At 41.6% G+C, this 24,328-nt stretch overlaps 1 protein-coding gene across 2 annotated transcripts in view; it reads left to right on the plus strand.

The window, feature by feature from the left end:
- Positions 1 to 4,710: 4,710 nt before the first annotated feature.
- Positions 4,711 to 24,328, plus strand: part of Rnf20 (ring finger protein 20) — a 32,286-nt gene continuing 12,668 nt past the window's right edge. Inside the window, exons 1-10 of one of the 2 annotated variants that reach the window (XM_055605422.1) lie at positions 4,711 to 4,879; positions 5,045 to 5,181; positions 5,934 to 6,088; positions 11,707 to 11,874; positions 11,990 to 12,137; positions 12,416 to 12,598; positions 17,007 to 17,125; positions 19,435 to 19,581; positions 20,537 to 20,614; positions 20,801 to 20,920. In XM_055605422.1, the coding sequence (XP_055461397.1) occupies positions 5,960 to 6,088; positions 11,707 to 11,874; positions 11,990 to 12,137; positions 12,416 to 12,598; positions 17,007 to 17,125; positions 19,435 to 19,581; positions 20,537 to 20,614; positions 20,801 to 20,920 (1,092 nt within the window). In that variant the 5' untranslated portion in view covers positions 4,711 to 4,879; positions 5,045 to 5,181; positions 5,934 to 5,959. The remainder of the gene's footprint in view (positions 4,880 to 5,044; positions 5,182 to 5,933; positions 6,089 to 11,706; positions 11,875 to 11,989; positions 12,138 to 12,415; positions 12,599 to 17,006; positions 17,126 to 19,434; positions 19,582 to 20,536; positions 20,615 to 20,800; positions 20,921 to 24,328) is intronic. The other variant, XM_055605423.1, reaches the window with a different exon arrangement.

Raw genomic sequence — 24,328 nt, forward strand, 5'->3', positions numbered from 1 at the left:
CCTCCTTCCTTCCTTCCTTCCTTCCTTCCTTCCTTCCTTCCTTTCTTTCTGGAACAGTTAGGTCTCACATATTTTAAGTTTTGAGTACAAATTAAGAAATTGGCATCCAAACTAGATGAGGTGGCGCATGCCTGCAGTTTCAGCAGTCGGGGAGGCAGAGGAAGGCTGATCTCTGTGAGTTTGAGGCTAGCCTGGTCTACAGAGCAAGTCCAGGACAGCCAAGGCTACACAGAGAAACCTTGTCTCAAAAACAAAACAAAACAAAAAAAACCAGACTCTCTACCCTCCAAATAAAATCTGAGAGGAAAAAAAAATTGGCATTCATTTAAAAGTTAAACACTCTTCACTAGAAGAAAAAACAGGATGGTTAGTAGTTTTTGGATATTTTAGTACTTATCAACTTGAAACCAGGGATCTCTTTGCTGTTAATCTAAATGTCAAGGTCAGGGCAGAGGAAATGAACCTGAAGCCATGCTCTTAACTGATGAGCAGCCCCAGTACAAGCAACTGGTTGGAGTCAAAACATGTTTAAACCAATATATAATATTACATTAGATTATCTGACATCAATTCTCCTTCATCGATTTTAGACTAGTTTAAAAGGTTTTAATAATTTAAAAGGAATGAGAAAAGAAAATACAAGACAGTTTATATGCAATTAAGTAACAAGGTTTTTTTTTTTTTTTTTTTTTTTAACTTAAATGTACAGGCCTGCCTTTAAAGGAAAGAAAACAAATTCTTTGTTGAAGTATTAAATTATTTTCATTATAGTGTTAAAATACACCAACATCAACTTGAGTTACACATCAGGCTATGTAGGTATATAAGCTAAAACATACTTTGAAATTAAACAGACATAAAGCTGCACAAAGCCAAATAACATTTAATGCGGCACTTCGCATTATTTTGCTGAAGGTCCTCCTGCACCATAGTGAGAACATAAAAAGATCAAATCTATGACTGATATAAACACCCGTCCGGTTTTTAGGAGAGCCTAGACGGAAGTGTGGCTCTCATACAATCTGTGACCACCCGTTAGCTCTCCTGTTTCCACAGACGCTGCTAAGACTCCTTGTCCTCTCTCTTCCAGAAGACCAGCCCTGGCATTTGCAGCCACAATTGCCCCAAAGCACACCGTGACCACCGAACATAGGGCCGTGGCATGGTTGGCCTGGTGATCTGGGGAGGGGGAAGCAAGGATGTGGCTAAGAAGAGAAGGAGTTGGCTTCTATAGAGTACTCTCTACTTTGTGGAGCCGGACATCACCTTACTCAGCAGTCCTCCTCCTTCTCTTCCTCCTCCTCCTCTTCCTCCTTCTTCTTTTTGTTGTTTTATTCAAGGCAGTCTTCCCTGCCTGGCCTGGAACTCACGCTGTAGGCCAGGCCGGCCTTGAACTCACAGAGATCTGCCTGCCTCTGTCTCCTGAGTGCTGGGATTAAAGGTGTGTGCAGCCATCACCACCCATGGCTCTGCAGTGCATAAAACTTCTGCTTTCTAAGAGCTTTCGGTTGGCCATTCTGACTCAGTCTAGAGTGGATCTGGTGGATCTTTGTTTCTATAATCCAAGTGATGTCATTCTAGGTACTATAAAACTTTTCTAAAAAAAAAAAAAAAGAATAAAATAAAGGATTTTGAGAATTATATGGAGGGCACAGCCACTCAGTCTATGGAATGCTGTAATGCAGGAGACAAAAATAACAGTGGTTCAGGAAACCATTTGCAGAGCCTGAAAAAAAATCAAGTAAGATTCCATAAAATTTTTATTTGGGAGCCTTAGGTGCACTTTAAGTAATTTGGTCAGGTTTCTCAGCTTTTGAGGTAGCTGGAGTAAGAAATAGGACCTTGCCACCAAAGCTGTAAAATAAGGGCTAGCAGGTCCTGCTGCCACCTTGTGGCAGAATTGTGTCATGAATGAAGACTGGTTTGACGTGAAAAAAGCTATTTGAAACTCCGCCTCCTTCCCCCTTAAATAAGAATCAAGCTAGAAATTGTGGCACAGGTTTGTGATACTAGCACTTTGGAGGCTAGGTAGCAAGACCATAAGTTCAAGACCAACCAACGCTATGTAGTACAAGGTCAGCCTGAAACACACGATGAAACAAAGCTAGGCATGGTGACTCATGCCCTTGATCCCAATACTCAGGAGGATAACTCATCGGTTTGAAGTTTTCCTCATGGTGCTTGAGGCTACATGAACAGCAGTCCATTCTAGGGTACTGTGTGAGGCTCTGTATCAAAATCAATAAAAAAAAAATTCCCCCATAAGTGAAAACATTACTATTTTATTAAACTATATAATATTAAGAAAAATGTTGAGATATTTATAAGTGGAATCTTATGAGATTAACATTTAACTTGCTGGTCTAAAGATTACCCTTCATAAAGATGTTAGGTATCATCCAATCAGACGAAGTCCTTAATGTTAAAGAAAAAGACTGGTGAATACGTTTCCTTTCTGGTGAGCATGGATCCTGCCAGGAGACTGCCTTTAGACTCCAATTGCAACCATTCCTTGGGTTTGCAAAATTTGGACTAACTAAACCCCATAATCTCATGAGCCAATTCCTTAAGCTGGTCTCTCTGTGTGTGTTATCCTATAGAAACCCCTGGCGCATCTGAATGTGGTAGATGACTTACTAGAACTTTTGAAAATGACAACTTCACCAGTAGCTGGGGGGGGGGGCTACTTACGTGGGGAGGTTATAAAATTTCAAGAAAGATTTGTGCTTCTCAGTATTTTCTTTAGGACTCTAAAGTTAAAGTTAGAGGTGACTTAAGTTGATGTGTTTCCATTTTCCCGAGATTCAAAAACAGGACGGTAGCTCAGAACAGGGACCTGAAAGCATCAATCCTTTGATCCTCTGGCAGGAATGCCAGAAGGGGGCTTGCTTTCTTTTCTTTCTTTCTTTCTTTCTTTCTTTCTTTCTTTCTTTCTTTCTTTCCTCCTTTTAAATGAGCACCTCCTCTTGGAGGCTATACTCCAGAGTGGGAACTAAAACTCCAGTGCAGACATCAATCCCTTGTGTCTAACAGCTTTGGAACATCTCTATATTTTCATCATGAAATGGCTCTTTATCTATTCCCCAATATTAGCCATTGCTTGCTACTCAGTGGTCTTACAGTAAATTGTGTGGCTACAAAGCTTGCCAGGGTAGAGTGTTATTTTCTTATATGATGCTTTTCAACAGGTGGGCCAAGGAAACAATTCTCAGTCTTTTGCTTCACCAAGCTGGAGTGTGAAGTCCATTTACAGACACAATTCTCTGGACCAGATAACATACTATAGTCCAAGGCACCATGAGAATACCAGATTCCACAGCTGACATTATCTCATGCATAGGTAAGACAAGGACACACCAAATTCTTCCTACTACCAGAAATTCATTGTGGTGCATTGGATTTTCCTCCAAACATGCTTACTTCTATTGTTTTTCAAAGGGACAGCAGCCATCTTACAGCCCTGGACCTTTATCCAATGTCATTGGGTGATTTGCCCCAGTGTTGGAAGCCGTACAGTTTTTCACGGGCAGGTTAGATGGATTACCTGCCATTAAAATGCATTTAGTATAATTGAATAGGAAATAGTTTATTATTAACTTAAAAAAAAATCAACGTCAATTAGTTGAAAGCATATAGGCACTGGGCTGGCGAGGCGCTTGATTCCCTGAGTTCAGTAATTGAGACTCAAGCCGTGGAAATACAACCTACTCCCAAAAGTTGTCCTCTGAGCTTTACACGTGGGCACGCTAACGCACAGGCATAAATATATTAATTAAAAAAATTATATCTAGACTGGTATCGAGATTCCAGAGTACTAATTGACTTGTTCTTATCTTTTATTTTTTCTCCCCAGGGCCCCTGGTCAGTATCTTATTCTCCGCAAACACAGACGCAGTAGTTTGTACACCTGTGATGAGACTGTATAGCCGGGAGATGGCTTTGGATGAGGGTGTCTTCTCCCTCTACAAGGTGCTAAAGTCCTCCAAGTGAGTTTAATGTGCAGGTAGTGCTAAATAGAGCCTCCATTAATTTATTTGCTTTGGTCTTTCGAGACAGGGTTTCTCTATGTGGTATGTATGTATTTATTTATGTGCTTAGTTATTTATTTTGGTTTTTCGAGATAGGGTTTTTCTGCGTAGCCCTGGCTGTCCTGCTTTTGAAACCGGCTGGCCTCGAACCCCCAGGGATCCACCTGCCTCTGCCTCCTGAGTGCTGGGATTAAAGGGGTGTGCTACCGCCGCCCCGCTAGAATTCCCCTTAAGGAAACCATACAGAACAAGAAAGCGGCCAAATCCCTTGGGTTTTCTGCAGAATCTCTTTAAAAAGAGGTCGATTTCCTCTTTTCCGTCTGTGGGGCGTCGACGGGACCATCAGCCAATCGGCGGTTGGGACGAGTGCCCGGCCTTTCCCCCGCCCCCCGCCACCAAACAGAGACCACAACGAAACACTTCCCATTAGTAATAAGAACAGGCTTCTAAGGCACAGACCAATAGGAAAAGAAAAAAAAGCGCAGGCTCTCTGGCGCGAAGAGGCCGCTCACCTCAGATTTCAAGCCCGGACCTGTCCCCGCCCCTCTCAGACAACACCGCGAAGGCGGCGCACACTTGGACCTCCGTGCGGCCTCCTCACGCGTCACTTCCGCCAGGCTTCCGCCTCACGCGTCACTTCCGCCCGCTCCTGGTCTGAGTGCGCCCAGCGAAGTGAAGCAATTTCCTCTTCCTTTTCCCTACTTCCTCCCCGTGCCTCCGCCTCCACCTCCGCCTCCGTGAAGCCGATTCCCTCTTGCAGCAGATCCGAAGTAAGGGATGGGATTCCCTCAGGGGCCTACGTGATAACCGCTGGAGCCGCGCGGCCCGCGGCGTGAGCCCCCGGAGCCCAGGTTCGCTGCGGCGTCGGGCGCTCCCGGGCTGTAGGTGTCGGGGATCCCTCGGGCGGACTCCCGGGTCCCTCTCCCCGGCCTGTAGCTAGCCACGCTGGGAGCTGCGTCCTCGGCTTTCCAGTTGAGTGGCGCTCCTTCCGCAGCTCCCCTCTCCTGTCTTTCCAGGTCTGGCTCGGTCTGCTGCTTGCTGTCGATGGCCTGTCCTGGCGCTTGCCTCGGAAGCCGGCTGCAGGTAGACCCGTGATGGCTGGATTTCTCGAGAAAGGACTTTAGCCTCCTCTAAGTCTCGGAACCAGAGTCAGGTAGGAAATTCTAAAAGTATGCCCGGTTTGTACAGATACAGAAACATACAGAAACAGGGGATTGTTGGCAGATTCGGTCCCTTAAGGCAACCCGGCTTCCCAGAGAAGCGCTGCGCCTGCTCGCCCAGGTCTGACATTTCTAGAGCTGCGCGAGAGCGTTTAAAAAGACCGCTTCCATTTCTGGGTGCAGAGTGTTTATCCGACAGTGTGCTAACTTCTTTTTATAATGATGTCACCCGTTCAATTACAGGAAGACTAGCAAGCATGTTGTTATTCTTGGTGTAGGAAACAGGTTCAGAGATAACTGATTTGTATAGGATTAATGACTTAGCTAACATCTCTCACTGTCTCTTTCAGCTCTGAGTCTCCAGACACTTTAATTTTAACTTCTGTCATAACTAAACCTTCCTTTTGATTTTTGTATTTGACTTCTCAGAAAGTGAGAGTCCTGACATTTACTCATAGTCTTTTTTTTTTTTTAATTCTTTGACTATTATTTTTTGTTAGCATATTATGTAGAAATCTATAGCCCTGCAATCCAGCTCCAATTCCTCATAATCTCCCCCCCTCACCCCACCCCGACTTTCAGGATTTAGGATTGGCATTGCTTGTCGTAGAATTAACGGATTTGGGTTGAAGAGCTGGCCAGAAAAAAAAAAATCGTTAATTTTTATACATAGGTACTCCATAATATGGCTTACCTTGGGTATCTTAAATCAGTTCATATTTTTCGTTCTTGTTTTTCCATTCAGGAAAATAATCGTCATCTCATGTCAAGATGTCGGGGATTGGAAATAAAAGAGCAGCTGGAGAGCCAGGCACATCTGTGCCTCCAGAGAAGAAGACAGCTGTTGAAGATTCAGGGACCACCGTGGAAACAATTAAGCTAGGGGGTGTCTCTTCAACGGTAGGAGAAAAATGATGCTGTGAAAGTGTGCTTGGCTTCCAGCAGTTGTTTCCTGAAAGCAGAAATTTATAGAAGCCTTTTGAGTTAAGGAAGGAGCGTTAGAAAAGAAGAGGGAAATAGGTGAAAGGATGTGGCAGTCAGTCCTTCAAGTGAGGGGTATTACTGTTTGATCTGTATTTGCAAGGCGCACTTCTGTGCTCTTTTGAGAGTCTGGAGACTACTGTAGTCTTTGCACTTTTCATTTCCTGAAAATTTGGTGCCGTGTTCTAAGAAGCACTCTAGCAAAGCTTTTGAGAGTGCCAATGCTGAATGAGAGCTCAGATTGGAGGGCCTGTGGGCTACTCTCAGCAATATCTCGTAGCCGCCTGGCCTGTGTTTCTTTATGAAATGAGTCTGTAGTACTGTGTGTGACATTGGGTTATGATGGAGACAAAAATGGAGTCCCTGTAAAGAGTTAAAACATTGCTTTTTAACATAGTAAATACTCATAAGAGTGAGCTATTAGTTGTTAATGGGCTAGAGAATGTGATACACAATAAAGTATTGCTTCTTTAATTGATAGGGGTATCTTTTAGACATTAGAAGCTTAGAGGTTTTGATGTAGATAAGATTCTGTATTTGGAACATGGTCAAGGGAATATAGTTGCAGTCACTTTTCATTTGTATATTGAGGCTGAGGATCAGAGAAGTTCAAGTTTGTTTTTCAGTCAGAATAAGATCTTGCTTAATAAATTCTTAATGAAGTTACCTTTAAGGAAATGCCCTGGGTTTTCATACTTCTTTCCGTTTCCCAAAGGTGGCTTTGTCTTAACAGTGTTTATTTGTGACCTTAAGTATATTCATGCCAATATAGGTATTTATTGAGCATCTGTTGTTTGCTAGTTGCTATGCAACTATGCTAAACAACCGTAGACTTCAGTTTCCAGAGTGGTACTGACAAGAGGATAGGTTGATGAAAGGAAAGCAGAACATAAATCCTAGCTTGAACTATAGCCAGAGGCAACTCTCATTTTTTCCTACTATCCCATCCCCTGACAGCCTCATCTTTCCAAAGGTGAGGATCTGCTTTCTGAGGATTTCCTTTCTTCTAAAGGTAATAACTCCTTCTGTTCACTTTTGAAGTTTTACAGTGAGCCAGCTAAGGTTTGGAGACAGGAAGAGTGAGAATCCAGTGTACCTTTGAGTTGTGAATGCTGGCTGTATGAATGGAGCTGTCAGCTCCAGCTGTTCCAAACCTGGCTGCCTGAGCAAACAGCACAGACAGAAATACTTGCTACAAACAGAAGGACATTTGAGTCATCCAAATGAGAGATCACTATGAAATGGATCACCGTGGAGCTAGCATAGATGGAAATCCTAACAGATTGGATGAAATACATGAAACAAGGAGGATCAGTGTAGGATTTTGGGAGTGAGGTTTTCTTACGAGGCTAGCAGAGGAGTATGGTTAGTAGTTGTGGAGAGCGAATCAGTTTGGGGGATCAGTTTGTTTTGGTTTTGAACATTAAGATACTTCTTAGAAATTGGAGTGGATGGGAAATTGGGTATAGTAACTTTGGCTGTGGAAACAAGTTGAGATAGAATCAAAGGAAGAGTGTTTTAGTTGGAGTGAGGGGAGGAGATGTTGCATTTAGCAACAGATAGTTCAGTGGAGACTGAAGACCTGTGCTGAGGTAGTTGTGGGTCTGGTATAGTGAGCTTAAGAACATGAGTGAAATTAGGGAGACTGGGTAAAGGCAGTGCTTTGGAGGATTGCTGTAAGAACGAGGAAAATGGGGCAGTAGCCAGAGAGAGAGCTTTGTGAGACTGAGGGAAAGCGTTTGATTGTGTTTTAAGCTTGGAGACAGTGAGCCTGTTCCTCTGTTGTTTGAAGTGCATTGAGAAAAGGTATTAATGATAAAACTAATTTGATGTTACTGATATGATGTGCTTGAGTGCACAACGGCTGCACAGTAAAGCAGTTGCCTTACCCAGGAGCAGATACAGTTATCCATGTCAGCAGAAGAAAGACAATGGTTACAGGGTTAGGTAGAGGTTGATCATTAGCAGTAGTTTAAAGAAGTAGGTATGTGCATCCTCTTCTGATTGCTTCTGCGTTTTTTTGTGAAATCCGAGAGAGGAAAGTTTGGGTGTTTGAAGCAACTAGAAGATACGAAGTAGTTACCTTGCAGAGAGCTTGTCTTAAGAGGGAGCACTAGAGTTGCTTACTGTGCAATATTGGGGCCCACTTGGCAGCATGGGGTTTAGTTTTTCTTGTCAGCCAGCTGTGTGAGTCTAGGCTTAAAGTAGGTGGAGTTGGATAATACAGGGAATTGGAGTTTTTCCAAGATAACATGATGAAGAAGCAAGGAAAGAGGGGAAGGTATATATAAGGGATGATTGTAACAACTCATCATAGAATATATCTTTGGAAAAACAAGAGGTGAAGAAGCAAGAGGCATGAGGGACAGAGAATGGCATAAACCAACACATCAGATTCTGAGAGACTGAAGAACTTTTGGATGCAGGAAATGGAAAGCTGAGAAAAAATTGCTGATGGTTATGGAGAGTGAGATTGTAGAGGACCTTCAGGTACAGCTAAAGCTGAGACAGTAGCTGTGGGAACTGCTGACAGAAATAAAAGAATAAGATCTTTGATGGAGAGGTGGTAAGATATGGAATGGTCCACCAAAGTGGGAATTAAAGCTTTAGATATTGAAATGTGGTGAAGTAGAACAATAGCAAGTGATTATAAGCTGGCTCCTAGATCTGAGAGATGGAACATGACCCGATCATTTATATTTATAGGTAAGGTTAGTGAACAGTGGCAGGTGGTACAGGCTAATGTCCTAAGCTGCTAAGGACTTTTGAGCAAGGGAATAGCAGTGGAAAACCAAGATAGCATCTGCCTCTAGGCTGGGGCTTCCGAGAGCATAGGAGGGAAACTGCAGGGAAACAGTGTTCTCATGTAGGTTTCAGTTATAGCCAGAATAGGAAGGCAGGTTTCAAAGATTGAGAGAAGACCCTGGGCATGTGGTTTTGGTTTACTGTTGATGCTCCTCATGGCAGTGAGTGTGGGAGGGTGGGCCTAAAAATGAGGGGAACTAAAGTGTCATGCAATAGGCAACTTTTTTTTTTTTTTTTTTGGTTTTTCAGGACAGGGTCTCTCTGTGTAGCCTTGGCTATGCTGAACTTGTTTTGTAGACCAGGCTGGCCTCGAGCTCACAGCAGTCTACTTGCCTCTGCCTCCCAGAGTGCTGGGATTACAGGCATGCACCACCACGCTTGGCGCAATAGGCAAATTCATTCAGAGCAGCAGACAGTTTATAGTCTGAGGATTAAGAAGAATCACACGAGTAAGCGGTTCAGTCACAAGGACATACTACACGTGGCAAAAAATATGTTTTTCTATACAGGCACATGAATAACAACAGCTGAAGTGAACTCACTCCTATCCGCTACACATTAGAGGAGCATGAAAACACAGTCCAAGACAATTCTGTGTTTTGAAGAAAACGGAAGTGCTGAGACTCCTGTCTTGCTTTCTTGGAGTTTTCTCTCAAGCACTCACATGGCTGCATTCTTGGACTGTGTTCCAACAGTTTACTAATAGTACAGTAAGGCACAGTGAAACTTCTAGTCACTACCCTGACATACCAAGTATTTTAAGTGAAATGGAAGAGGGGAAATAAAAGTCTCTTTAAGCAGTTCTTGCTTTAAAATCTTAATTTCACCAATTTCTATGTAAAGCAAGACTGCTAGCTTCTTCGCTGACTTTGCAGAGCAGCGGTCTCACCCATCTGAGTTTACTCTGCTTCGTTTTGATAAACTTTTGTTTAAGGGAAAAACAGACAAATAAGCAAACAAACCAAACAAAAGTGTCAGCCTTTCTACCTGCTATTTCTTTCCTGTTCCTCTCACTGCTGGCCTCTCCCTTCCCCAGCTTCTTCAAGGGCATGAGCTAGAGAGAGTCTAACGATATGAAGGCCTGGGAATTGCTGATGGATTAGAGTCTTTTGTTTTGCTTCGATTTTGAGTCAGGATCTTTCTTTGTAGTCCAGGCTGGACTTGAACTCTAGATCCTCTTGCTTTAGCCTTTCATGTCTACACCACTATGTGTAGCTTGGAGAATATTTTTGCAAAAGGGAAAGGAGCCACCGGAGTAGAAGTTGATGTTTTAAGAATGTGTGCGTATTACTGAACAATGGTATGGTACTTCTAACGTGGTCATGACTAACCTTCATGAGTTCTTGTTTCAAATTGAAGGAAGAGAAAGAAAAGTACACGAATGGGTCAGAGAATTGGAGGGAACTTAATAGTTTCCCATCTGGTGACTTGAATTTCTTCTTAAATAAGGAACAAAGCTATCTCTTTAGTATTGTGTGAAAAGAGGGCTCTGGAGACACTGCTTTAATGGAGAATGGATGCTTACCTGTTAGTATTTTTTGGACAAACTATTAAGATCTTTTCAGATTAAGAATTCATTTTGTAAAGTCACCAGTTTTCTTGGTTCACTGAATTTTTGTAGAAGCCTTGATATAATAGGTGCAGGGTTAGAATAATCAGGTATCTGGATTATTTTAGGTTAGGATTTGTTCATAAAAATAGAGTAATGGATTAAGGACATAGGAGAATGATAGGTGTTTGAAGGATTATATTATAGTATATAATATAGCAAGTAGTATAGTAGAAATGAGAGAGTGGAAGAAAGAAGTGAGTTCAAAATTCTAGAACTCTAAATGAGGTCAAAAGCCTGTTGTAGGGGCATGAGATACCTGGAGAGACATGTTTTATTTAGGAAATGGGAGGCTGGAATGGAGCAGAATTCTGGATGATTCCTCCAGTGTGGGTTTTGGAATAAAATGCATTCCTTAAGCCCAGTGGTACGGATAGTCATTTGGCCTTAAAGAGTTCAAAATTCTGACAGACTGTATGCTGATGGTGGTGGTGGGGGTTAAAGGTTCATCTAAACCTATGTTTAGGTTACCTGACAATACAGGCAGGTATTGGAATAGAGAACAACCCAAATGCCAGAATCTTGAGTGAATGGAGTGGTGCTTAGGAGGTAGAAGACAGTGTCGGTAGCTAGATAAACTAGCTATGCATTTCTTTGCGGAGGTTCATATTAATACAACAACAGTGAGATGATAAGCTTGATAGTCTACTGGTCTTGCTGTTTCCTTACATGATCATACTCTGTTCCTTCATTTCTTCTGCTCTCACTGCTAACCTAATTATTTGTTGTAAGATTTGTATGTATGTGTATGTGTCTGGGCATATGTGTGTACATATGGAGACCAAGTGGTGTTCCTTAGGTGCCATCCACTTTGTTTTTTGAGACTGGGTCTGGCCTGGAACTCACCAATTAGGTTAGCCTCGTTGGCCAGGTATCCTCAGGGATGCACCTGTGCTGGGATTACAGCATTTGCCACTATGCCTGGCCCTAGTGATCGAACGTAGGTGCTCATACTTGTATGACAACCCGTTAGCAGCTGAGTTGTGTCCTCAACTCAGTTAAGGACACAAGTTAAGATTTATTTATAGAAAGTAGCTAATGAACTAATGTAATCTTGTTGAGTTTAACGATTCCTTTGTCTAATTTCTTTGTGGACACTAATGATTCTGGTTTCCTGGGGCAGGAGGAATTAGACATTCGGACACTGCAATCCAAAAATCGTAAGCTAGCAGAAATGCTGGATCAGCGACAGGCTATTGAAGATGAGCTTCGGGAACACATTGAAAAGCTGGAGCGGCGCCAGGCCACTGATGATGCCTCACTGTTGATTGTGAATCGGTACTGGAGCCAGGTAGCTACTTTGTATGTTCACCCAGACTCATATCAGCATTTTCACCCTCAGTGCTCTCTTAGTTTCTCAACTTTTGCCCCTTTCTTTTTTATTTACTGTATGTGTTCCTTTCTAGTTTGATGAAAACATCCGTATCATCCTTAAACGTTATGATCTGGACCAGGATTTGGGAGACCTGCTCACAGAAAGGAAAGCGCTGGTTGTGCCAGAACCAGAACCCGACTCTGACAGCAATCAGGAGCGCAAAGATGACCGTGAGAGAGGCAAGCGTTAGTGAGGAATTTGTCACTGCGTTAGTTACCTGGGTTTGAGGTTGAGCTTTGCTGTGAAGCTCTGCAGTTGAGGAGAGCAGTGGGTTTTGCTGTTTCCAGCTTTATAATTCGGGCTTTTTTCTCCCCTGTGTCTTTGGGAGCAATCCTATAATTGCATTAATTACTAAGTTTTTGAAGTTGAATTTTTTTGGGGGCTCTCCATTTAATGAAAAAAATTGTCATTTCCAGATTTATAATTTGGGGGTACTTCTTTCTCCCCATGTTCTCAGGGGAAGGGCAAGAGCCAGCTTTCTCTTTCCTTGCTACTTTGGCCAGCAGTTCCAGTGAAGAGATGGAATCTCAGCTTCAGGAGCGAGTGGAGTCCTCCCGCCGTGCTGTGTCCCAGATTGTGACTGTGTATGATAAGTTGCAAGAAAAAGTGGAGCTCTTATCCCGGAAACTGAACAGTGGAGGTGAGGAGAGAACCTGGAGGCTGAGAGCAGAGGGGAGGAGAAGCATTCAGCTCTGTGAGGCATAGGGTGCAGCTCAGTAGTAGAGTGTGGCTAAAGATGTACTGAGTCCTGCCTTCTAGTCCAGCACCAAAGAGAGGAAAAGAGAGAAAGCAGTTTCACTAAATTCGCTGGAGTTTTAAAGTTCGTGACTCTTAGTGTAATTACCATGACATGCTAACTATATACTTTAGTAGGTAGCAGAATTAATTTAGACTGTTCTGACTTCAGAGGGTGAATTTTAATGTTATTTTATCTTTGATGTTTTTAAAGAGTTAGATGAGGTAGTAAAGTAGTAAGATGACTCCTGTGTTTGAACAGATGGAATAGGAAACCAATGGATGAAAAAAAACCTTAAAGTTAAATTAGCATTTGGAATATTTATTGTTAATGAGTTTTAATATAGAAATTATGTTCATACAATATAGAAAATATACTAAAATGACTAAAGATGTTTAGTCATTTGTGACAGATTTCTTTCTCAAATGGAAATAAAATACCTTGATTTCAAGTTTTCAATAATAGCCGTGCTCTGGTTATAGTTTCCTTTAAGAAAAGAGTTATTGTGTATATGTATGTGAGTACAGGTGTCTTAGGAAAGCAGAAGAGGAAAAAGGGCATCAGATTCCTCTGGACCTGAGGTTAATAGGTGGTTGTGAGCCACGTGATATGGAGTGCTGGGAACTGAACAGAGGAACTCTGCAAGAGCAGGACACCCACTTATTCACTGAGCCATCTCTCTGGCTCTCTGACTGTAGTATTTTAACTGTCCTGATTTTCATCAGGAACTTTTTTTAAACGAAATAAGATTGTTTTTTATTTTCATTTTTTTATTATTTTCTTTATCGAGGCTGGCAGAAACCTGAAAAACCAGCCATCCAGAAGTGATTGGTTTTTTGGCTGCTCCTCTCTCTTCCTTTTCTTAATTTCCTTCCTTTCTTTTTGGGTATAAACAGCTCACCTCTAATATCCAGCCCTAACCAGGAACTGAACAAACAAACAGGATATAGTAGGATTTCGTAGTTCTGCCTTAAAAGGTCCCATCAGTGGGGCTGGTGATATGGCTGAGTGGAAAGTGCTTGCTGCAGAAGTATGAGGAGCTGAGTTCGGATTTCTCGAATCTGCATACAAAAGCCAGGCATGGAGGCATATGCTCAAGATCTCAGCTCTGGGGAGGTAGAGGCAGAGGGACTCCCTGGCTAGCCAGCTTAGCTGAAGTGGTAAGCAAGTGTCAGGTTCAGTGAGAGACATGTCTCAGAAAACAATGTGAAGAGCGATAGAGACACATTACATCAGTTTGTGGCCTCTTTGTTCATATGGGCAAGTGAATCCACAAAGGTGTGTTCACATGTGCGCGCGCGCGCGCGCACACACACACACACACACACATGTTCATGGGCACAGAGGAAGAGGATGGCCTCTGTGTACATATGAGCAAGTGAATCCACATAGGTACATACAGACACACACGTTTTTCATGGACACAGAGGAAGCGGATGCAGCCAGTCCTGATGAGGCCTGATAGGCTAGGGTCATATGGAAGGGAAGGAGGTCCTCCCCTATCAGTCTACTAGAGGATGGGCAAAGGGGGGGAAGAGGGAGGAAGGGTGCAATTGGGAGGAGACAAGGGAAGGGGCTACAGCAGGTATACAAAGTGAATAAATTGTAATAAATAATAATAAAAAAATTCTTCTCCAAGAAAAGGGGTCTATAACTGCTTTTTCCTAATTAAAAAAAAAGTTTAATTTGTATATGTCTGTTGAGGTGTGCCCATAATATTTAACTTTTTAAGCTCTAAAATAAATTAGTTAAATGCAATGTGGTTTATTTACTAGGTGAACAAATAAGTTTATTCTAGATTTTATTTTTAAGGAAGTTTTAAAAATTTGCTTCTTTTTTCAGGTAGTGTGGTAACCAATATGCTTGTTTATTTGTATTTTATTATTAATTAGGATACCACAGTGTAGAATAGATGGCTGTGACCACTACTCCCTATTACTATAAAACAAGCTGTGTGATACTTCTGTCTCCCTTGGTTCTAAGTGAATATTTGGAAGGTATTGTTAAATCATAGATGATGTGGGTAATAAATAGACCATGCACAGAGGTTATTTTGATGCTACATTTGATATTTTAAGCAAATATTAAGCACATCATTTGCTACATTTCTAAGGAGATTAAACGGACTAGTATATCAAACAATACTAAGAAGTATTTTGGAATTCTGTGTCTGCAAGATTGCTGAGTATTGAAAGCTCTTCCTCAGAGGCCTGACAAAAGTTTAATCTCTGGATCCCACAAGGTGGCAGGAGACAACCAATTGTGGCTTACCCTTTGACCTCGAAATTCATCTCTCAGTATACACAGGGCAGACACATACACACACAGAGACAAAAAATTATTTTTGATAATGTATTATCAAAATAATACATTGTTTTAAGATTAAGTTTATGGTAAAAAGTTAAAAAAAGTACTTTCTTATAAATTCTGAAAGCTAAGCTGTTTGTGACCCAGAGGAAATGTGTTGATAAAAAGGTAAAGATGAATTATTTGAATTATAATGAGTATTAGCTTTCTTGGAAGTTCATTTTCACCCATGAGTTTGGTTCTGATTTAAAAGAGTTATATTTGTGGCTTATTTATTAATTTACTATACACTCACTGGGTGTTTATGGAATTTTAGGGCCTGCCTTTAGAATTTAGGGTATTGAAAGAGTATTGAAAAATTTATGTACTTAGTTTAGGTTGGCTTAGTCATCTTTCATTTATTTATTTATGTATTTATTTATTTATTACAATTAATTTACTCTGAATCCTGGCTGTAGCCCCCTCCCTTGTCTTCTCCTAATTCCATCCACCCTCCCTCTTCTCCCATGTGCCCCTTCGCTAGTCCACTGATAGTGGAGGACCTCTTCTCTTTCTATCTGACCCTGGCTTATCAGGTCTCATCATGAGGCTTGCTGCATCATCTTCCTCTGTGGCCTGTTAAGGCTGTATCCCCCAGGGGAAGGTGATCAAAGAGCCAGCCACTTAGTTTATGTCAGAGATATCCCCTGCTCCCCTTACTAGGGTATCCACTTGAAAACTGAGCAGCATATCGGCTTCCTCAGAGCAGAGGATCTAGGTCCTCTCCATGCATGATCCTTGGTTGGAGTATTGATATCTACAGGCCTCTTATGGGCATCTTTTATTTATGTATTTATTTTGTCATGCCGACTGAGACTTGTTTTTTTTTTTTTTTTTTTCTTTCTCGGAGTCAGGATTTTTCTGTGTAGTCTTGGCTGTCCTGGACTCACTTTGTAGACAAGGCTGGCCTCACTTTGTAGACAAGGCTGGCCTCAAAGTCACTGAGATCCACCTGCCTCTGCCTTTCTTAGTGCTGTGATTAGCACACAGGTGTGTGTTACTGTGCCTGGGTCCATGGAGATTTTTAGTTAGTAGGCTTGGGATGAATCCCATGGAATTGTCTATCTTAAAACTTTTACAAGTGATTTTGATGGTAATTTTAGATGGAAACTGGGAACCTATGACTTGAATGATCTGTTCGATATGGTTTCTGAAAACAACGGCAGCAGGTAGTATGGGGACACATTTTCCTTGACAGCTCTAACGGGGAATGTGTGTCCTGAGAATAATTGGTTCCGTTTATAGTACTTAGATTGAACTGTAATAGTTTTGACTAATTTTAAACACCTGAATTCAGCAGAATAAATTCTAAAGATGTAACTTGTGCATTTGTAAATGTTATGTATACGTTTAATGTTGAGCTTCAGGGCTGTACTTAATATTGTGATAAGTGACTCCTTTGTTTTTATCTTTCTTTTTCATGATTTTATATGTGATTATTTGAAGATAGAAATTTTGCTTCCTGTTTCTCCATCATAATAGAGAGATGCTTCATGTTGGTGTTAGTTAATAATAGCAATTTGTGATTGCTTTATTTATTTATTTATAAATATAATTTATATTGCTTTATTTAATTTATTAAATTGCTTTAATAAATAATATTATTTAATATTACTTTAATTTTGACACTGCTTAGAAATCTTGTCTATTCCAAATTCTAAAGTGTTCATTTTTGGTGATAGTAATTATATGTGCATAAAATGATATAGCTTTCATTTATTTGCTCAAAGCACTGTCTCAACAGAAAGAGATGAGCTGAGGTGATGTTGGAAGTTGACTCATTTGCTTAACCAATTAACTATCCTAATCACTGGTGCTTCATGTACCTTTTGAGATAATATACAGTAGGTTACTTTCTGACATTCTAAGGACATGAGGTGAGCTAGCAGGTTGATGATTTGGTTCAACAGACAGTTTTAAAACTTAGGCTATCGATAGTAAACTAAAGTGAATTCTTCTTCCTCAGATAACCTAATAGTGGAGGAAGCAGTACAGGAGCTGAACTCCTTCCTTGCGCAAGAGAATGTGAGGCTCCAGGAGCTGACAGACCTCCTTCAGGAGAAGCATCACACCATGTCTCAGGAGGTACTTGACCAGAGAGAGTGACAGCTATTCTCAGTAGCTCTACCTAAAAACACCAAATCAAAGTTACAAGAATCCTGAGAGGCCCCCTGACTTTGGAATGCATACTTTTATATTGAAGAGGGTGCAGTTTCAGGGACAGTCAATTCTGAGGGGTCAAAGTCCGTGGAAAGGTTAAATGAAGAAAATAATTGAATATTTCTCTTCGTGACACTGTTTCTTCATCATGGGGAAGAAATGTCACAACACAACAAAATTGTAAAAACTAATTCACTGCCTTAAATGTAAAAGATTGTAAACAGTGGTCCTGAGTGAATAGCTAAGTGAAAGTTCAGCAGAGAATGAGTTAAGGAGAATGGGCTAAGGCATTGCTAATGCCATAGGAACTTGGGGAATGTGAATTTTCACTGTATTTATAGGCCACAAACCGTGACATTACTTCCCCTGGCAGGGCTTGGGCATTTATCTACATAAAATGCTTATGAGAAGTCGATGAAGGATTGAATGACTCTTCTCGTGCTTCTAGTTATTTTGTTAACTCAAATGATTATCTGCTGAAATTTGACCTACCTTGGTTTGGCTACCAAACTTTCATGCTAACTAGTTACTTTAATAGTTGTTCTTCACTTGGTATCCAGCTTTAAGCACTTCATGAATATTATTACTAGTGGCAAAATAGCTCCCATTTTACTGGTAAGGAAACAAATGAAAAATTAATGAGCAGTCAGAGAGCAGGCAATTAGCAAATGTGATTTGCTCATGAATTTGTTTAATCTCAGAGCCATGTTTTCCCTGCACTGTTTCCTGAGCTCTGGTGTTACAGTCTTTGCTTGGCTTAGGAAGTTTGTACAAACTTAGATGTTCATGGACTTTCAAAGTGATTAGAGCTTAGCAGCATTCAATAGGAAATAAGGGTGTTTTTACAAACAAATAGGACATACCTGGGCATTAATATGGTTTAGGGCATTAAGTAGATGTTACCAAGGTATACGTGTCTCCTTTTGAGGCGTTTCTCAAATCTCAGCAATAGTAAACAAGGGCAGCTTCCCCCCCCTCGGTTCATGTGTAGAACCCATGGCTCTCACTGCTGGTTCTCCCTCTCTGCTGGGGGTGTACTTTAGTGGCCAGCTGGAAGACCTGCAGGTATCATACATGTCAGCTGATCCTCCTATACTGAATGCTCTAAGAAACGAAGGAGACCCTGCATGATTTTTCTGGCATAGCCTCAGAGTTACACACTGTTATTTGCCGGCCACTAAAGTTGTTCAAAGGGAGGAACAGATCTATCTTTTAATGGGAAGATTGTCAGAGACAAAAATGGGAAGATGGGCTGTTTTGTAATGAAAGTACTATGTAGCATTAGCTAGCTGGGTGACAGCTTTGTAAGAGAATAGGCTGGCGAGGTGGCTTAGTGGATACAGCACTTGCCTCAGAATCTACATAAAGCTGAATTCAGTTGTATGGATCTATAATCCCAACAGTCCATTTCCTAAGGTGAGGTGGGAGACAGACTGGATATATCTGGAAGTTTGAGGACCTGACATATGAAAGAAATCCTGTCTCAAACAAGATGGAAGGCAAAGACATCTCTACATTCATGTTACGGTACATGCACGCCTATACGCACGCACATGCGCACATGTGTGCACAGCTATGCCTGAGTGTAAACTGTTCAAGAGTCAGCTTAAGAATGAAAGACGTTTCCATTTAGTTCTATAAGGGTATCGTTTTATCATTTCTGATATGCAGTGAGAGAAGGTTGGGAGGAAGAGATGTTTCTGTTTTAAATTCTTATTTTCTAAAATATTTGATTAGGGATATTGTCTTTTTTTTTTAATCTTCATTTTCTGATGGATGTGGTCTGTCTTGGGAAATGATTCTTTTCATCGGTAGAGAGACTATTGAGTCTTAATTGGTCTTGTCCATTTGTAAAAGTTTTTAGCAGTTGCCTGTTTTTGTGATTGTAGCCGTCTAAGAACACTTGGGTGTTGAATAATTTTTCTTTTCTTTTCTTTTCTTTTCTTGTTTGTTTTTTTTTGGGGGGGGGAGTGGTTCGAGACAGGGATTTTCTATGTAGCCTAGGCTGTCCTGGACTTGCTTTGTAGACCAGGCTGACCTTGAACTCACAGAGATTTGCCTGTCTCTGCCTCCCAGAGTGCTGGGATTATAGGCGTGCACCACCACACCCGGCTGGATTTTTTTTTTTTCTTTTTTTTTAAATAATTGTATCTGAGCAAGGGCTAATTATAAGGAATTTGGAACTTTTTTTTAACTGATTTTTTTGTTTTGTTGTTTCTATCTTTGGGATATAGTTCTGTAAGCTGCAGGGTAAAGTAGAGACAGCTGAATCACGAGTGTCTGTCTTGGAGTCAATGATTGAAGACCTACAGTGGGATATTGACAAAATTAGAAAACGAGAACAGCGTCTCAATCGACATTTGGCTGAAGTCCTAGAACGGGTCAGTACTGTTTTATAAAGGCTTTTAAAAATGATTTATAGATGTATATCTTATTTATGTGTCTGTATGTATGAGAGAGAAGGAATGTATGCCATATGTGATCAGGTGCCTGTGGAGGCCAGAAGAGGGCACTAGATCTCCAGGAGCTGGTGTTATCTGGGGTTGAGTAGCCAAGTGTGGGTACAGGAAGATTTCCAGCTGGGCTCCTATGCAAGAGCAGCCAGTGTATTTAACTGCTCAGCCATCATCTCTCCAGCCTCTGGCTTTTTTTCCCCCCAATATAATATTCTTTCTGTTTTTTCTTTGAGACTTTCGTAAGTGCATACCTATGTATTTTGATTCTGTTGATCTTCTGTCATTTCTTCCTGAACCCATTTCCATATGCTCTCCCAACTTTTTTTCTTTTAATAACCTCTTGGTCCTGTTAGAGCTGCTGTATGGTCATGAGTGGGAAACATACCAAGGGCCACAACCCCAAAGAAAAATGATTTTCTTTCCCTTTGCAGCTATCAGCTGCCAATAGCTCTTCAGTTAGGGTTAAGGTAAACTCTTCCCTCCTCCATGCTAGTGTGTTGATTTATTTGGTCTTATACAGGCAGCCATAACTGCTATGGTTCATAAGCACAAGAGCCATGTCATATCTAGGAGACACTGTTTCACAGCAGTCCTCCCCACCATCTAACCCTTAACAATATTCCCTGAGCCATGTGTGTCTGTGTGGGAGGGGTCCTATTTTTGGCTGAAAACATGATTATCACTTGTTCTCAGTACTTCAACCATTTGTATGTCTGCAGTAGGTAACATCCACTGCAAACAAAATCTTTTTATGGAGTCATCTTTCTCACAAAGGATCAGGAGGGATGGTGCTACTTGAGGAAGAACCGTCCTTTGAATGACCCTGGTCATACAGCTGGTTTTCCAGTCTCTCACTAAAGAGTCATTGTCTTCTCTGTAGGTGAATTCAAAAGGCTATAAAGTATATGGAGCGGGGAGCAGTCTCTATGGAGGCACAATCACCATCAATGCCCGGAAGGTAAAGTCTGCTCTACCTAGGACATGGTGTTTCACTAGGAGTAGGCCTTGTGCCTAGGGACCTGGGTTATTTCCCAGGTGACACAGAAGAGTGGAGTGGGAACAGTGTGCTTGGGAAGTTTGGAGTGGGGTGTGTGAGGAGTCCTTTCTCTTCATTGTTATCTGCTGTTTTCCTGATCCTTTCTAGTTTGAGGAAATGAATGCAGAACTTGAGGAGAACAAAGAGTTGGCTCAGAACCGACATTGTGAGCTAGAGAAACTCCGTCAAGACTTTGAAGAGGTCACTACCCAGAATGAAAAGTTGAAGGTAGGAGGCACAGCTCTGAAGGGCAGGGGAAAACAAATGCTTTGTTCATGAGCATGTGAACCTGCATACTTTATGAGGGACAAGAAAAATACAAAATCCAGGCTTTTCTATGATCCAGCTCAACAAATAAGGTGTAGAGAAATGCTCCTTAACAGAGCAAGGCTATTTGTGACCTGCCCACTGCTAACATGGTCATTAAAGAGTTGCAAGGGTTAGAATGGCCATTTGCCTTTCTGGTCAGTGTCATAGAGAAGTGCAACCAGAAGAAATGGGCAAGAATGATAAAAGGGCTCCAGATTTGAAAGATTGGAGAGGAAGAGGTAAAGTTCTCTTTGTTTACAGGTGTGACAGTCTTACATATAGGGGACTATAGTAGTCCTTGAGATCACTAGAAATGAGTTCAGGAAACTTGTAGAATATACAATCACCAATGACAGACTTTATGGAAATGATCTCATCTTATATAGCATTAAAAATAGTACATTTAAGCAGAGATGATTGGATAAAGAAAATGTATAAATATATAGTGGAATGTTATTCAGCCTTGAAAAAGAAATGTTGTCATTTGGGGCAGCATTGATAAACCTGGGTGACCTCATGCCAAGTGAAATAGGGCAGCTACAGATGGACAAATACTGTGTGAAATATATGGATGTTAAGAAAACGGATATCATAGGAGAGAATAGAATTAAAAGGAAACATTGGCTAGGAACCCCGAAGTACATATTCTCAGCACAAAGAAAATTATTTGTCCCAGAGGTACAGAGAGCAGGGAATAAGAGATTGACAGGAGAGGGAGAAGGGGAAGGGAACAAGGAAGAAGGGATAGGGATATTTGTCTAGGAGGACAAAGGATTGCCTCTAGATTGAGAAGAAACAGATGTGGCACATAGGAAAATCATAGTTTATGATAGAGCCTGTGTTGTTAGGATGAGGTGTTTAATTTTAATTGGACATGTTAATTAGGTGAGCCAAAGGGGGCTTTTGATTGCTGGACTTCAATACATTGATAGCTGGACCTTGGCAGTCAGCCTCAGGAGGAGGGAGTGGCCAATAAGGGAATAGACTTTGGTGACTAGCTTTAGGACATAATCTGATGTTTTTTAGCAAGGCAGAGGGAATAGAAGAGGAGGCAAGGCCTACCAGAGCCATGCCTATTACGCTCAAGCTGGCCAGAGTCCCTTCATTCCCACCTCTTTGTTGTATTATTGGCTCACTGGGTGTTGGGTAAGGAGGTTGTTGCTGTCTCTGGCTGCTTCCTCCTGATATTGGGCCATTGTTAGAGGACATGAGGAAGTTGGGTTGCTGGTCATGGCTGGGAAGAACAGGCTCTGTCAGTCAGTGTCCAGGCTCGGGGTTTATCTGAGGCTAGGGAAGTGTAGTCTATGAGACTGGACCAGGATGTAGATTCCAAGGAAACAGCCAAGGCTGGCACTGGAGTTTCTGGAACTGCCTGTAGTTGATTTGAAAAGACTAGGTACAAAGGTAAAGTTAAGAAACTTTAGAAAAAAAATTATCTTGGATGTACATTTGAAAATTCTAGGTTCATTGTCCTGGTAGTTGGGAACTGGCCCAAGACCAGGGAAAGGGAGAGAGATCCCCCTTTAGGAATAGGCAATAGGCAGGAAAATTTAGGCTGTTGGTTGGCAGTACTTATCTAGAGTCTGTTTGAGAGTTCTTGAGAAGAGCCAGGAAAATTTAGATTGGCAATGTAAGGAATTGGGAAATAATCGTTATCTGAAAGCTGGGTCTGGTTGTGTTGGGGAGAATATAATTTAAGAGGCTTTTGTTTTAATAGCCTTTCCTGTGGTGTTCAGATTTTTTCTGAAATTGAAGTATTTTAGAATATGGATGATTGGGAGAATTGGTGAATGGTGAGAAAGACAGGCTGTAACAGGTTTTTAGGGTTGGTGAGGAAAGGTTGAGAGAACTTGGCTTTCTTTGTTTCTGAAAGTGGGACTTGGATTGTTAAGGGGACAAGCAGGTAGTGGGTGTAGAGTATTGGTGACCGGGATATCAATGGCGAGAGGGAGTTTGATTAATAGAGACCATTAAAGAGAACCACAAAGAATGCATTGGGAGCCATTGAAGGAGATATCGATGAGGTTGAGGACAGGGTTTGTTGGATGACCTGGACCCAGGTGAGAGTTTGGCCAAGAGAATGTGTGTATGTTGGAGAGGAGATAGCTTGGGTTTAGTTATCTTGTAATTGGGAATGTGGGATTTGCTGTCTGGACAATTAATGAATTTAGGGGAGGTAGCTGATGGTGGATGTTTGGCAATCATTGGGCAGAGGAAAAGTAGGAATGTGAGGAGAGAGATGAGGTTTGTGGGGGAATAGATGCTCTTGAGAGAACAGGAACCAGAGGGTGAGGATGAATATTGATAATGGAGGGGTCAGTCTGCTGTGGCTGTCTGACAGGAAGGGGCTGCCATCCATATAAAAGTGTAGGCAGAAGTAGCTAAAGGACCCTCATGTATGAGAGGATTGGGGTAGGAGAGAGACTTTTTGAGTGTTCTTGGACAGGAGTGTAGAGGATCTGGGGCAGAAAGGAGAACATTTTAAGTTTAAGGAAATGTTTGCAGATGGGAGGAAGGAGAGATCTAGGAATCACTTCGTATAGGGAATGAATCAGAATTAGTAATATACTACAGCATCTCTGCGTAGAGGACGTTGACGAGTGAGGCAGTGTCAGATTGGCTATCAGAGAAGGAAGGACTGCAAAAAAGGAGGTTGTCTATATCCTGAAAAGAGGAGAACACAGGCCAGGTCTGTAGTGAGTGCCTGGCCAAAATTTTGGGAATTGTCTCTGAATCCCTGGGAAAGGACAGTCCAGGTCAGTTACATATCAGGATCCATCTGTGTGAAGGCAAAAAGGTCTTGGGAGTGGTCATCCAGGAGTTTTGAGAAGAAAGTCTTTAAGTCTTTAAGAATTTAAAAGTGAGTAGTGTTGTCAGGGATAATGGAGAGGATAGCCAAAGGGTTAGAGGCTCAAGGCTATAAAGGGTAACAGTTAATGGAGTAAAAGTCCTGGACTAAGTGTAAGGTTCTATTAGGTTTTTGATTGTTAATTTGGGAGTATTGTAGGGTAAAGAAGAGGGGCATAGACATGATGGGTTTGAGGCCTAGGCAGAGGCAGTTAAAGGTAGGGAGGATCGGGGTTTGTAAGTGTAGTCAGAAGGGTCTTTGAGTGTAATAGAGGGGTTTATGATGTGCAGCAAGGGAAGGAGGTTGGCATCCCAAACAATGGAGTTGACTAAAGTTAGCAGAGAATAAGAAGAGTTTTGGGATTTTGGAAAGTGAGTGTACAGATGCAGACTGGAAAGGAAGAGGGATATAAGAGTATCCTGGAGCTGTTGTTGGGGTAAAAGGCAAAATTTATGTCAGTTCTGGAGAGGATATCTTTT

The sequence above is a fragment of the Psammomys obesus genome, unplaced genomic scaffold (assembly GCF_907164565.1).
Source record: "Psammomys obesus unplaced genomic scaffold, mPsaObe1.curated_primary_1811, whole genome shotgun sequence".
Taxonomy (NCBI): Eukaryota; Metazoa; Chordata; class Mammalia; order Rodentia; family Muridae; genus Psammomys; species Psammomys obesus.